This window comes from Notolepis coatsorum, assembly GCF_963971535.1.
Source record: "Notolepis coatsorum genome assembly, chromosome: 3".
NCBI lineage: Eukaryota > Metazoa > Chordata > Actinopteri > Aulopiformes > Paralepididae > Notolepis > Notolepis coatsorum.
Genome location: NC_140167.1, coordinates 110,884,079 through 110,900,721, shown reverse-complemented (window position 1 = coordinate 110,900,721; position 16,643 = coordinate 110,884,079). Strand labels below are relative to the sequence as shown.

Below are 16,643 nucleotides of genomic sequence, written 5' to 3'. Positions count from 1 at the left end.
TTTCTCTATGTGACGTTTCTCTACGTTAACGAACGTTAATTGAACGTCAAGCAGATGTTAGTTAACACGCAGCAAACAAAGATGGAGAAACAGGTAAGCCTTATTATTACCTTGTATTCATAAGTTAAGATAAATTCAGCAGCATGGGGAGGGGGGAGGGGAGGTACAGGTAGTAGAAGACATAGTTATAGTACAGTGGAGAAGTAAAAATAGAATAAAAAGGCAGTGGAAACAATATACAATATTATTAACTCTGGACATGTGCATATGAGCAACAAGGTGCGAGATGAGGGTATGTATATCAGTTATTTTGCCCTACAATAAATATAGTTGGAATATATAATCTATAGTCTAAATCTAATCCTAAATTATCTAATTATCACGGTTGTGTTTGGATATAGAGAGATGGAGAGAGAGAGAGAGGAAGCGCTGCCTGGCAGGAACCATGACACTAATAATCTAAATGCTAAACGCATGAACTGGACACCCTGTGCAAAGTGACTGTTTATGTCTTTTTGTTAGATTTTCTATGTCAGTAATGCATATGTAGCATGGTTTTTGTGTCTGGGTGATTATCTGTTCTTGAGAAGTGTTTTTGCAACTTGTGAGATTACGTTTAGGTGTGGCAGAGCCTGTGTGGTTTCTAAAGGGATTATTGGTGATTACTACTGGTTGATACATGGTTAGTTGGTGATTAATTATCACAATTCTTAATTAACCAAGATATACCCTCCCCTCCCGCACTGTACTGTAATGTACTTTAGTTAGGACAACACATTACAGTTCAGAGGAGGGGAATCATTCCTCAGCTGGAACCATTTATTTAAGCCAACGATTAGGAGCAGGGTCTTAACACATCTGGACGGACACAAAAGGAAAGCAGTGCAGCACAAAGGTATTCCCTGTTGTATTCATTGCATGTTGTTTTCTTGCACTGGTAACTCCTGTAAATGATGGACCAACATGTGGAAACAAAAGCATTGCAGTTTTACATGCACCATCAGCCATAACATTAAAACCACCTGCTTAAACAATTTTTTTCACGATTAAAAATAAACACTCTATAAACACTGGTTTAAGCAGGTGGTTTTAATGTTATGGCTGATCGGTGTACATATCTTTTCCAGATCACACCATCTTTAAGTGCAATTTGGAATGCAGGGGCAATAGTCACTTCCACTGTCCCTCCTGCAAAACCACACTGTTTGAGAAGAAAACCCGGTTTATAGCGCATCTGGCTGCACTGTGCAGGAGCAGCTCCCACAGTACAGAAACACTGCATGTGGATGGAGGTGTCGGAGAGAGTAAGGTCAAAGAACTGGTTGTCCGTGCAGCCAGTGAGAACGCCATCAGCACTGACACTGACGAGCCTGCCATCAAGGTTGTCATTGTGGAGGCTACCAGTGAGAACCAGCTCACTAATAAGCACGATGCTACAGTAGCCACTGTACAAGTGAGGAGGAGCAGCACTGACACTGACGAGCCTGCCACCAAGGTTGTCATTGTGGAGGCTACCAGTGAGAACCAGCTCACTAATAAGCACGATGCTACAGTAGCCACTGTACAAGTGAGGAGGAGCAGCACTGACACTGACGAGCCTGCCACCAAGGTTGTCATTGTGGAGGCTACCAGTGAGAACCAGCTCACTAATAAGCACGATGCTACAGTAGCCACTGTACAAGTGAGGAGGAGCAGCACTGACACTGACCAGCCTGCCACCAAGGTTGTCATTGTGGAGGCTACCAGTGAGAACCAGCTCACTAATAAGCACGATGCTACAGTAGCCACTGTACAAGTGAGGAGGAGCAGCACTGACAATGACGAGCCTGCCACCAAGGTTGTCATTGTGGAGGCTACCAGTGAGAACCAGCTCACTAATAAGCACGATGCTACAGTAGCCACTGTACAAGTGAGGAGGAGCAAGATTATATCGGTGGCCTGTCCCCAGTGTGCAGTAGTCATCAACAAGAAGAATCTGAAACGTCACATGGAAAGAAAACACTCTGAACCAGGTTCCATGGAAGTTACTTCAAAATCACATCTGCGAAGTGAATGTTTGGTGTATACTATGCCCTTCAGCCTATGTGGAGCTACTATATTTTCTTCTAAATTTCTCCAGGATACTAATGCTTGGGGATCAAACCATGTTGTTAGTGGTCTTAAAGTGTACGCCTTAAAGTAGTGGTAGACATCTGGAAATGCCATACCTCCGTCTGAAGAAGTTGATTCTAGGTAGGACGTCCATCTTAACTATTGATATGAATAAGTGTCAGTTGTAACCTTTTTTTGTTTGACATGTTTGTTTATTTTCAGTTGATAATAATACAATAAAGACACAGTTGTTTAAATGTTTATTTTCTTAATTTAATTTCCTATACAATGTAGGAACCGCGCAAGTGATTGATTGGATGAAAATTGTATTAACAGATTGCAGAATGGGTACAATACAGTACGGCTCAATACACACAATTGTTAACGGTATGCAGACCAGAGAAAGACTTTCGTCTTGTTTACATCAGGGTCCCCCATTTTCAATTCATCATAACATATGACATACACAACATACAGATAGACAGTAGGCTACTGCTACATCTATACATTTATGACATATCAGATTTGCAAATACAGTATTGTTTGTGATACAAAAAGAGTCCAGAAAAGAGAATATATACATTTGACGTAGAAACTGTACATTGTAGGAGGTTGGGTAGGTGGGGGGGGGGGGGGGGGACTGTACATTGGAGGTGGTTGGGGGGGGGGGGGGTTGGGTAGGAGGGGTGGGTGGGGGACACTGTACAACTGTACAAGCAAAACTGTACATTGGAATATTGACAAAACCATACTTGGTCATTTACTGTACATTGGAGGGGGTTGGGTTACAACACAGGAGCAGAGTATAAACAACAGTACAGGAATGAGTAACAGTCTAAATGGGTTTTAACATTTTAGTTTATTTCATGCGGATATGATCTGTAATACCTGATCGGTACAATATCTACTAACCTGATCAATACAAGCCCCCCCCCCCCCCCCCCCCCCCCCCCCCCCCCCCCCTCTCGTCAGCGCAGACGTACTTGCTTTTGATTTTGACGTTCAACGTCAGACGTACTTCGAGATACTTCCGTACTTTCCGCCAATCAGCGCACATTGTCCTGTCCCGGGAGAAATGTCGTGGGTGAGCGGGCGGAAGTTGCCCAATCTGGAACAATCTCCGCGGCTGCAGCTGGACCCTATTGACATTACTTGCGATCGTCCCACACGACGCACACAGTCAGTTCCATGATTCGCAGCATCGCAATCAGTCAATCAGTTTGTCAGTCTGACTCTGACGTTAGAATCCTCTGCAGCGTTTGCACGCAGCCGTTACAATGTATTAATGTCCCGAGTCAACTCGAGATTCATTCATGGCATCATGTATGATTCACTGTGTTACTCACGACCGGTCCGATCTGTCCACTCCGGTGTGCATCTTTTCCACATGTAGAAGGTCCTCTTCTCCTCGTCCTGGCGGAGTATTTCTACTGGTGTAGTGGCTTCAACAAACAGCCACTCTGAGCGGGGTGACGACGCACCATCCAAAAACCAAAAGTCCGTTGTTTCCAATTAACAAATGGATTTATTCACAAATCATTAACGAAAGAGTTTGGCCGACTTGCCTTATAAAACAATCAAATTAAACATGATTTGAGTCTTATATTCTCTGTGTTTTGCGGTAGAAATACTGTGTCCGCTCCCCAGTCTCCAACCAGGTATATCCTAATAACTTGGCCATGCACAGGTGCGAGCAGTTCCCCTAATAAGAATCCTGCCTGGCCCTGTAATAGCAGGGCTGACCCAAAGAGGGAGCCAGACCTACCTAAACGCTCAGCAATCATAACTCATATCCTATCCAGTGCATGATATTGTGATTTGCATAACTTATATAAACCAATAAATCATTTTGTTCAATATTCCATACATTTAACTAATTTCCTTCTATAGGTATAACCATCAACCATAATGGATTGGATTTATATCAACCATAACAACAATAAGTCCAATCAAGTATTTCGGCTCCAACAACACTGTACTCCACATTCAAATACACTGTACACCACATTCAAATACACTGTACACCATTCAAATACACTGTACTCCACATTCAAATACACTGTACACCATTCAAATACACTGTACACCACATTCAAATACACTGTACTCTGGTAGATGAATCAGAAAAGTACCTGACTAGCTGCTAATGACAAACTAGAGACGTCTGCAGATGTTTCTAGTTTGTCTCCTGTCCTGCAGACGTCTCTAGTTCACCTCCTGTCCTGCAGACGTCTCTAGTTTGTCTCCTGTCCTGCAGACGTCTCTAGTTTGTCTCCTGTCCTGCAGACGTCTCTAGTTTGTCTCCTGTCCTGCAGACGTCTCTAGTTTGTCTCCTGTCCTGCAGACGTCTCTAGTTTGTCTCCTGTCCTGCAGACGTCTCTAGTTTGTCTCCTGTCCTGCAGATGTCTCTAGTTTGTCTGCTGTCCTGCAGACGTCTCTAGTTTGTCTCCTGTCCTGCAGACGTCTCTAGTTTGTCTCCTGTCCTGCAGACGTCTCTAGTTTGTCTCCTGTCCTGCAGACGTCTCTAGTTTGTCTCCTGTCCTGCAGACGTCTCTAGTTTGTCTCCTGTCCTGCAGACGTCTCTAGTTTGTCTCCTGTCCTGCAGACGTCTCTAGTTTGTCTCCTGTCCTGCAGACGTCTCTAGTTTGTCTCCTGTCCTGCAGACGTCTCTAGTTTACCTCCTGTCCTGCAGACGTCTCTAGTTTGTCTCCTGTCCTGCAGACGTCTCTAGTTTGTCTCCTTTCCTGCAGACGTCTCTAGTTTACCTCCTGTCCTGCAGACGTCTCTAGTTTGTCTCCTGTCCTGCAGATGTCTCTAGTTTGTCTCCTGTCCTGCAGACGTCTCTAGTTCCTGCTGAACGACTACGGAAAAAATCATGTTGACCGAATTACATCTTAGCACCGCTAAGCAGGGACGTGCACAGGACTTTAGAGGGGCAGGTGCTCAAAGGCTGAAAAGGGCACTGGGCCTGTGCTATATTTGGGGGCCATTTTTGGGCGGGGAGGGGCCTTTTTATGCTTTTGGGGGGGGGGGTTTGGTGATCAAATATTGAATATTGAACTATAATAATCAGTGCAGGAGCTCACTTATCCTTGAAAGACACTTTTATCACTGACTTAAAAGGCCCATACATCTCCATAAATGTTCAGGGCGGAGGGAATAAGTGCTTACCCTACAGACCCCAAGTCTGTTAGGACAGCAGACTCGGTTGGCACTGCTCAAAACTTAACTTTTTAAAATAGCTTTTAAAATGAATTATTATCTTTATTTCATTGTCTTTGTTGTGAAGGATCAGATTAAACCGAATATATATATTTATTTATGGATATATATTTAATAGTATTTGTATATCGTTTGATATCCCTTGTATATTCCTTGTACATATACACGGAATATCCCTTTATTCTACTACAGCCCATAATAGTTCATTCTCTTATTGGACAAAAGGACCAGGCGCCAGGGACAAGCCCCTGGCGTTCAAGTTCAAAGGTACCGACGAGACATGCCCTTACTAGCCCCAGCTCCGCGCAGGAATACGGCTACCGAAAGCAGAGCGGCACTACTTGTCCACCGTGCATATAAATATGGCGCAAGAAATGTAGAATTCCTCTTAGTCCTTTACCCTTCTACCCAACTAAGAAACAAGACGTGAAGCCTCACCCCACGATACCGCGTGCGGTGTAGTATGGCCGGTTTGGCCTTAGAATAGCAGTGAGACCTCGTGCGAATTAATAGCTGAATTGCCAGAGTTTGGCACCGTATTTCTATTAAGTAATAATAGTCTATTATGTATGGTGCATCGTACGGTTAGAGTTCTAAAGTGAGCAGCACCCCCATCGCTTCCTCGTGTTATCTAGAGTCTTAACCAGGTTGGGCAGACCACACGTGGTGCTTTCATCCGAGGAGTTCTAGGCGAGGACCGAGTGGACCTGCACATTGGATTACCTACCCCGACGACTGCTGAGCCCTATACGGCATGGAATATCTATTTGCTTTGGTGCTTTGATTTGTGGAGCGGATAATCGCCAACACCGGTGAGTGTTGGATTTACCCCGAGAGGAGCCAAGGTGAGACGGCGCTCAGACCAGACTGAGGTCGCCTCGCTTCTTCTTCGTTGTGGACTTACAGCTACAGCTACAGCTATCGTCTACAAGAGAGCCCAAGTGTATTCATCTGTGGATCAAGATTCTACGGGCACTGTGTTCTGTACCTGAATTCTCCCTAGAAATCGTTGACCAGACGGGATACAGCCGACGGCTCTCCTACCCCCCCTACTGGCTTACAACCGGCAGGACCCTTTACAGTATATCCCGCTATAATCATTAAGTGCCATCGTTATAATTCCCTAAGAGCCAGGTTGTATACTTGCTTCCTGTGTAACCAGAGACTGGACATTCAGTGTTGATTTGCCTACGAATACTCATTTGCCTTACAAGTGCATTCAAATCATAAATGTAATAAGTAACTATTATATGTACCTTTTGCTATATATTAAATATTTGACTATTACCTTTGTGTGGACCTGATTTCATATGTGGGAAAGTGTTCATCATACTTAGATATTGTGTACTGTATGGCCAGTAGTTAAAGTACATAAAGCGGTAGTGGTTTAATGATACCATACTTATCAATACAGTCAGGGAATTGTACCCCTCAGTTACAGTCTTATTTTTCTTTATTTCTATACATTTTACTTAAATATTTTATTATAATTTGTATTGTTTTATGTCGTTTTTTTATCATTTTATTTGTTCTTTTTTAATGTCAACATATTATTTAAATTATTCAAATAAACTCAAACATGTTCCGTTGTGATGTCACCAGTGTTGGGCAAGTTACTTTTAAAAAGTAACTAGTTACAATTACTTAGGGCGACTATAAAAGAGGTGGTGCCCGCCCCTATCGTTCTCTCCTCCAACGTCTCTCAAAGAGAGAAGAGTGTTGTACAACTACTGCTTATGTGTGAATAAAAGAAAGCCACGCCAGTTCAGGCACAAGATAGAAACCATGCCTCTTGACCACATTATTGCTGCCTTGAAGTGAGTTCTGTTAACAGTGTCCTAACTTAAAATCTGTAAAAATGCTAAAATGTATACAAATGAAATGATATAATCATGTTTATATTATCAGATGCTTTGAAGATTAAAGCTCCTCATCCAGCCATTAATCAAGTTAAATAGCACTGAATATGGGAAATAAAACACATTATGTTATGTCTAAGTTAAGATAAGATATTCCTTTATTGACCCCCTTGGGGAAATTAAGTTCACCATTCTAACTATGCTTGACCATGTAAGGGGGTCATGAATATCTTTAGGGGTCGTCCTATTGTTTGTGACAATCCAAATGCTAAAGCAGTATTACAGTAGAAAAATATTTTAAACAATATTCAGTCTGATCTTAAATTTCAAAGATTGGTAACCCTGAATGTATAAAGGCTAAATAAAAAACTAAAAACATTTCACACATTTATTTTCAGACACACCCGTCTCATTGGACCAAACCCCACAGCAAATAGATTTCCCAGACTGGCACAATATCTATTAACAGCCATCACTTGTGTATCTTCTGCCCCCAGGCCTGCAATCACCAGATCTAGTGGGAAATACCTCCCCTTTATTATTTGTCCTCAGAGTGTGGGTGAGTGCTTTCCTATTCTCAGCTCAGTGGGCACTGGCACGTCTAGAGTCAAGGGGAGCCATTCCCACTGGGCTCAACCGACCAGAACTGAATGGAATAACAGTAACGTGTCTTGTGTCATTACATCCACCATCATATCGCATCATCATATACAAAAGTTTACAATGGTCCAAAATGTGTCATACAGCCATAATAAGTCAGTGGCTCCCAACCCTTTTTGGTTCACGACCCCTAAAATAGGGAGGAGCCCATATTCAAAAATATTCATATTCAAAAATATTTTTTTATACTTGAATCTGCTTTGTTATTATCCATCTAGGCAGCTCCAGTCATCTCCATCTATGCTACACCCTGCCTCACCCTGCTGCGTTCACATTCATCAAGACTAAGAAGCCTGGTGTGTATGTGGCGGCCGGTATTTCCACCCCCCGCGCTGCGTGTACAAAATGAAATAATAACAAAAATGTAAATCAAAATTAAGCTTAGCACCTGACTTTGTGGACCAGGGCCCTCATTTATCAATAATGCGTAGAAAGGGTTCTATTTTCGGTCCTACGCACATAATTGAGAATGTCTTTATGCACAGAAAAATCGGAATTTATCAACCGTGCGTACACAGGTCATACGCACACTCTGTGTTGATAAATACCAATTGTTCATACCGTCTATGCTTGTGCATGATTATCCATATGGTAATGAAACACCCCCATGGGATGTGGACAAATTTACTAAGCCGAGCTAACTCTGAGAAACTTCACTGAGAGCGAGATTGATCACGGAGGTCTAACCAACTAATTTAACATACTGTCGAACCAAGAAGACACAACGCGTGTTACGGGAGAAATACGCGACAGGCTGGCGGACTTGTACACGGTGATGTTGGATATCAACGACTCCCTAAAGACCATTGTTGCCTGGGCAGCGCAAACTCTCGCATCAAGGGAGGAGGCATTAAAAGTTACTGTAGGCAGAAGATATGTATTTGGATTTATTTAAAAAAAAACTGCAAACTATGCATCAAAATGAAGCTTAGAACGTCATTTTTTGCTGTACGTGTTAAATTCCTCCACTTAGAAAAACCCAGTCGAAAGTAGTTTCACTTCAGTACACATTGTTGAAAAGTTATTGGCTGGATTTTGTGGTCAGCAGGCTGAGATCACTATCAATTCTCAGTCTCGCATGGAGGAGGAGAGAGGCATATGGCGGGCAGACGGAAGCCTGGTGTGGCAACTGTATACAAGTTGTACCTCTTATCTCAGTCAATATTCATCTATTTAAGATTTAAAGCCATCATATGTTTCATGCCATTTCTACTTATTGTCCACTAACACCCTGCCCTATACTAGTATTTCATGGTGATTTAAACAGACAGCAACAAGTTCAAGTGACGTCGGTGCATTGTGTTCAAGTTCAGCAAAGTGATTTGTGATGCTAGCAATTAAGCATTACATCACGTGCAGGAGTGCGTTATAAGAATTAGAGCATGCCTAGGGGTGGTCGTTAGACCCCCCCTAGGCATGCTTTAATTCTTATAACGCACGACTACACGTGGTGGTGTAATGTCTTTTTATACAATTGTCAAATTCATCCAACCTTATTGCTATACAATAAACACACATTAATTGAAGATTTATTCACAAAACCATCCGCAGAAAAAGTAGGTCCAAAAAAAAAAGAGAAGTTGCCTCCGTGTGTCGAAGCAGCTCGTGGGTGCAGTGTTTCAACGCATTCCATCTAAGAGTGAAGTGAGCGGTTGTTATTGGATTGATTGAACATTTTATTACAGATAGACTGCTACATCTTTATACAATTGCCGAATTCATCCAACCTTATTGCTATACAATAAACACACATTCATTGAAGCATAATGGAGATTTATTCACAAAACCATCGGCAGAAAAAGTAGGTTAAAAAAAAAAGAAGAGAAGTTGCCTCTGCTTTTTTTTTACCTACTTTCTATAGAAGCAGCTCGGAGGTGCGCTGTTTCATAGCATGCCATCTAAGAATGAAGTGAGCGGTTGTTATTGGATTGATTGATTGATTGATTGAACATTTTATTAATGTCCGCCTTGTGCCTCGAAGTGGTTATGCTTTGGCCCTCTTTCGAAGTGGGTTATGCTTAGAGTTTGGAATCAGGGCTGGTGGTCTATCGCCCTGCTCTAAAGATAAACTCTAAGCATAACCCACTTCGAAAGAGGGCCAAAGCATAACCACTTCGAAGGAATAGGTTGCTTCAAAGCATGCCGTCTAACAGTGAAGTGAGCGGTTGTTATTGGTTTGATTGATTGATTGATTGATTGATTGAACATTTTATTAACAGTGAAATGAGAGTGTCCTTTTGAAGGAGAGGGAGGTTCTATAACGAATGGTATTTAACAACACACTTCACGTGATTTATATTTTGTTTCACAATGAGTCATGACCAACCAATTACATAATCCAACATTGTGTAAACAACTAACACATTCCACGTGACAGAATCGTTTTTGAATGAGTCGTTATGACGCTATCAATACATTCATTCATAAAGATTATTGTCCGCCATCTTGGTTTCATTCCTAAAACCACGAACGGCGGAGTGATTATAATTCGGTTGTGGGCGGGTTCTGGGATCCCGTGGAGTGTGTTATGAGAAATAACAACATCTAACTTGACTGTTTCAGCCAATCAGAATCAAGAAATTTGCATGCCATTGTATAATTGACCATAATTTACCTGGTGGCTGTTGTCATGTAATGCTCAGGGTGGGATTCCTTTCCACTCTGTTCCCACCATGAGCATTACGTAAGAGAAAAATGGCCACCATGCGAATATAGTCAATAAATAAAAATAAAACAGGAAAAAAAGTAAATTTTTAAACGTTTTTACTGTTTAAATATATTTGTTTCAGTTTCTGATTGTTCAATTGTCCAGTTAAAGGGGGGGTTTGGGGGTGGTGGTGGGGTTCAACTTAAGTTCATGAAAAGAAAACAAGGCCAGTATTAGCCACGGCTATTTCCTTCTATCCAAATACAGATACAGAAAATGTTGTTGGTTGATACCAACGTCGTTCCACACCCCTACCCTAAAAAACAGAGGTATGGCTGTTAGGGACCCCCTATATAGTCAAGCATAGACAGAATGGTGAACTCTGAAAAAAATATTTGGGAGAATATTTAACTTGAAAAGGCGCACAGCATGATGTCACACAAATTGCCCATCCGCACCAACGCACCACCCTGCAGAGACATGCTGCATTGTCTGACCAGATGTGAACGAGCCAATAGGCTCTCAGAAGGAGCACCTCTGTAATCACAGTGCTCCGTGGGCTCGTTTGCTGGTGTGTGTGTGTATGTTCTCAATCATACGGTTGGTCAAGCAGCAACACCGGATTTGTCATCCACACACTCAACGACTGACACCTTCCTTAGCAGCACCAACACACCACTAATGCACCTTGTTAGGACCTTGCATCAGGAAAGACTCACTCTCTCTCTAACAGTAAATGTGTTTGTGTGTGTGTGTGTGTGTGTGTGTGTGTGTGTGTGTGTGTGTGTGTGTGTGTGTGTGTGTGTGTGTGTGGTGTGTGTGTGTATGGTGGTGGGTTGGTACCTCCACGTAGAGAATGGGGAAGATGCCGATCTTGTCTCCCAGCATGCCTTCTGCCCAGTTGTCATCCACTCGTCTGATCACTGTTAGTACCTCATCCTGACAGCAGAGAGAGAGAGAGAGATGGGGAGAGAGAGGAAGAGAGAGCAAGTGAGGGATAGGGAGATAGAGAAACAGGGGGAGAGGGAGAGAGAGTTTGATTATGCACACAGACAAACAGACACAGACACACACAAAATGTCTGTGATTCCTTTTCAAATAGTAGTTTGTAGCCGAAATGATAACACGTTCATGTGTTCATGTGAGTTCAGTTCAGGCAACATCCATGCATCTCTCTCTCTCTCTCTCTCTCTCTCTCTCTCTCTCTCTCTCTCTCTCTCTCACACACACACACACACACACTCTCACACACTCTCACACACTCTCACACACACACACACACACACACACACACACACACACACACACACACACACACACACACACAAAAACAATACTCTTATATCTCACACACACAATCTTATATCTCCTTTCTTTCCTCTCTGGCACCTCTCATCTCCCCTCTTCTCCTATTTCCTCTCCACCTCTCTCTCATCTCCCATCTTCTCTTTCCTCTCCTCCCCATTCCTATCCTCTCCCCTCCTCCCCTCTCCCCTCCCTTCCTCCCCATGCCTCTCCCCTCCCTTCCTCTCCTCTCCTGTGTATTAGGAGTGGAGGCCTCTGATAGTCCATTAGGGACGTCCGTGATAATGTTGGTAAATGAGTGTGTATTAGTCACAGGGAGTAATTACCTTTCTCACACAGAGAAAACAATATTGCACAGGGCTGCCGGTTACACATGACAAGGCACATACAGCACACCGCAGGGGGGAGGGGGAGCTGTGTGTGTATGTATGAGAGAGAGAGATAGAGTGTGAGAGAAATAGAGAAAGATAGAGAGAGAAACACATACGCACACAGAAAGAGAGAGAGATTACATTTTCTTTTATTACAGATTTTTTTTGTTTATATATAAAAAATTAAATCTATCTCTTCTTCATGTTTCTATTTACATACAATCATTTACACAGACGCAATACATAAATAAATAAGTACTCAAGAAATTACTAAAAAAAGAGCAGAGCATGTCACCATACGCCCAGATCATTGTGAACTGATCTATTCATCTATTCTATTCACTATAACAGGGGTTCCCAAAGTGCAGGTCGCGAGGGGGGTCGCCAGATGATTTTCAATTGTTCCGTTGTGATGTCACAGTATGATGTCATAATCAAACACTCTAGAACATTTGTGATGTCACAGTATGATGTCATAATCAAACATTCTAGAACATTTGTGATGTCACAGTATGTGTCGTAATAGAACATTCTAGAACATTTGTGATGTCACAGTATGTGTCATAATCAAACATTCTAGAACATTTGTGATGTCACAGTATGATGTCATAATCAAACATTCTAGACATTTGTGATGACAAATGTTCTACCATTCTAGAACATTTGTGTACAGTATATATTCAACAATTCTCTCAGATCTCAGAAGACCAAGTGAAGATATCACTTGTTGTTTCCGGCTACCACATGGAAAAGGAAACAATGTCCTGTACAATCCTTAATGAGCTGCATCTGGAGGATAGGTTATGTGATGTGGTTATTAAAGTCAACAGCACTGAGTTGAATGCCCACAAGGCCCTCCTGTGTGACTGCAGTGACTATTTCAGGTAAGTTTAGCTTGGTTCAGGTTAGCTTGATTCAGGTTAGCTTGGTTCAGGTTAGCTTGGTTAGTAAACAGATACCATACTGTACTTTTACTGTAAACAGATACTATACTGTACTTCTACTGTAAAAAGATACTATACTGTACTTCTTTTTTTTATACAATATTTTTATTTGGTTTTACAGTACACATTTCAGGTTTTCATTGTCGTCAGTTATTCTTAATTCCTTTTCTCCACAAGTTTATACGTATACCCACATACCCCCTCCCCCCTCCCCTTTTCTCTCTCTTAGCATCTTTGAGTTTGTTTTTACTGTTGTTATACAGAAATAATATGTACATTCATTGGTACCTCCAGTAGAATAGCTCGTACATAAATAAAAATAATTGAAAAGAAGAAAAGAAAATTTAAATAAAAATAAAAATAAAAATAAATATAAATAAATGACATCTTTACAACACCTTCACTGGCGTGCCTCCGGTCTCTCCCGGGGTCCGGGTCACGGCTGACCGCGGGAGAGAGCGGGGGGACTCATCCTATAGCAGCCCTCCTATATCTTCCCTTCTCAGATATTCATTAAATGGTTTCCATATATCCTCGTAAACCTCTATATTGTTCCTGAGGATATATGTTATTCTCGCCATAGACATGCATTGTGCCATGTTTTTAATCCAAGCACCGATTGTGGGTGCGTCTATTTTCTTCCAATTGAAAGCTATTGTTGTTTTTGCCTGCAGTATAGCAAAATCAATACATTTAAATTGTTTGGTTCTCAGGTTCAAATTTATTGGATATAAATGTAGCAATATCATTTTGGAGTCTAATGGGATATTCACTGACAGGATATCTTTGATTTTATTCACCACCTCCCCCCAGAACTTCTTGATTTTGTCACATTCCCAAATACAATGTATAAAAGTTCCCCGATCCTCGGTACATTTAAAGCAACTGTCTGGTGTGTTGCTGTTGTATTTATTCAGTTTGGGTTATATAAGTCTGCATCAGCCATTTGTATTGAAGTAGTTTTAAGCTAGTGTTGGCTGTTTGTGTCTGAGCCTCCTCGCATGCTCTGTTCCAGTCCTCGTTTGAGATCTCCTCTCCCAAGTCCAGCCTCCATGCCTCCAATCTAGATATTGACGTCTCGTCTGAACCAGATACAAGCCAGTTATAGAACATTGATAACAGGCCTTTGCTGTTGCAGTTCTTGATGATAATTTTTTCTAAAGATGAAAGTGTAGGAATTGCCAGTGATTGGTTTTGCAGAGAGGAAATTAAACTTCTCAGTTGCAAGTATTTAAAAAAAATGCTTCCTTGGGATGCTGTATTTTATTGATAGTTCCTCAAAAGACATCAAGACCCCCTCTTTGTAAAGGTCAGATATTTTACTTATTCCTTCTTTTGTCCATAGTTTGAATCCAGCATCCAGTTTGCCTGGTTTAAATGAGACGTTTCCCCAGATTGGGCTGAATTGTGACATGGAGTTGTTTATTTTCATAAATGTCTTTACCTCATACCATACATTAATCATGTTAAGCACTATGGGGTGTGTAGTATGTTTTCTTAAATATTTTGGCTCAGCTGAATACATGTATAAATGTAGTGGTAGTTGCATTGGGTATGCTTCCACTTCCATCCATGATGGTGGGTCTTCCTTAGAAAAATAAAACATTACAGTTCTCAATTGTGCGGCCAGGTAATACCAATGAAGGTTAGGACAGGTCAACCCCCCTGCATCAAATGGAAGGTACAACAGAGATAGGCGGACTCTAGGACATTTCTTACGCCATATAAAATTTGAGATGAGAGACGCAATCTTTCCGAACATTCCTACCGGTGGTGCCAGAGGGATGTTTTGAAATAAGTATAAGAAATTTGGTAGTATGGACATCTTTAGTATGTTTATCCTCCCTATCACAGAGATGGGCAAGAACATCCATCTCTCTATGGATTTGAATACAGAGTCTATCATAGGTTCATAGTTTATTGATGTTATATTTTCTATTTGTGGTATTATTTTGATGCCCAGATAGGTCAAACTGTTCGAGAGCTTGAAAGGGAATTCTTGTTGGTCAGCGGTTTGTCTCTCATTGTCATTAAGCAGCATAAGTGATGATTTTGAGGCGTTCAATTTATATCCGGAGATACTACCGAACTGATCAATTATATCAAGCAGTGCGGGTATCGATGTGTCTAGGTTTTTTAGGAACAAAATTACATCGTCCGCAAAAAGGGCTATTCTGTGATCGTTATTACCGATTTCAATCCCATGTAGCTGTCTGTTAGCCCTGATTGCTATTGCTAATGGTTCGATAGCTAAAATGAACAAAAGCGGTGATAAAGGCGAGCCTTGAGGGCAACCCCTGGTGATATTAAAGGGTTTAGATGTCACTTCGTTCGTAATAGAACATTCTAGAACATTCGTGATGTCACAGTATGTTTTCATAATCTAACATTCTAGAACATTTGTGATGTCACAGTATGATGTCATAATCAAACATTCTAGACATTTGTGATGGCAAATGTTCTAGAATGGTCTATTATGACATCATAATAATAGACCATTCTAGAACATTTGTGTACAGTATATATTCAACAATACTACCATGTGGGAGGAGGACACCAGAGAGGATACAAAGAAGATGTGGGAGGACGACTCCATATGGGAGGAGGAAGACACCAGAGACCAGAAGATGTGGGAGGAAGACACCGTGTGGGAGGAGGAAGACACCAGAGACCTGGACAGCCTGGACAGAATGAGGAATGGAAAGGGGGAGGAGGCAGACACCAGAGACCTGGACAGAATGGAGAAGAGTGGGGAGGAGAATGAGAAAGAGGGGTGGGTAACGGTGGTGAAGAAGAGGAAGAAACAGACGGAGAGGAACGACAGCGATGGGGGTGAGAGTAGCCAGGGCAAGGGTAAGGGGTCGGGTGGTGACATGGAGAGTAGGGGGGAGGAGAGTGGGGGAGAAGGGGGGAAGAGGAAGAAAGCGAGGGACGATAGCTCAAGTGGGCCGGGAGGCGAGGGTGCTGGAAATGATGTGGCAAAAGAGGAAGTGATTCATATAGTGGTCAGGCTTGAGGGGGAGAGGGGAGAGGGGAAAGTAGGTAGGCTCGAGTGGCCCAAACTCATTGCCGAGCAATTAGGGGAGGTAAAGTACGCGAGAGTTTTGTGGGATGGGAATCTGGCCGTAGGGTGTGGTAGTGAGGGGCAGGTGGAGAGGGCTAGGAAGATGGGGAGCATTGGTGGGGTGGGTATAAGTAGGGTGGCGAGAGTAGGGGAGGGGGGATGTAAGGGGGTGATAGCTGGGGTACCGGTCGAGGTTACAGTAGAGCAGCTGGTGGAAAAGCTAAAGGAGAACGGGCGTAATGGCATAGTTAAGAGTGCAGAAAGGATGAAGAGGGGAGCAGAGAGGGCAGTGACGGAGACGGTAGTGATTACGTTTGTCGTTTGAGGGTGGGGTTGTTCCTAGGGAGGTGTTTGTAGGGCGTAGGATGTATAGGGTTAGGGCATTTGTCCAGAATCCTCTTAGGTGCTATAGGTGCCAGGAGTTTGGCCATATAGCTACCACGTGTAGGAAGGGGCTGAGGTGCGCTAGGTGTGGCGGGG

At 42.4% G+C, this 16,643-nt stretch overlaps 1 protein-coding gene across 1 annotated transcript in view; it reads right to left on the bottom strand.

Annotated features, from left to right (window-relative positions):
• Positions 1–16,643, bottom strand: part of LOC311226187 (E3 ubiquitin-protein ligase SH3RF3-like) — a gene marked incomplete at its 3' end in the record, with an annotated part of 637,874 nt that overhangs the window by 235,753 nt on the left and 385,478 nt on the right. The window contains exon 3 of the mRNA XM_084311562.1: positions 11,323–11,418. Within this exon, the coding sequence (XP_084167688.1) occupies positions 11,323–11,418 (96 nt within the window). The remainder of the gene's footprint in view (positions 1–11,322; positions 11,419–16,643) is intronic.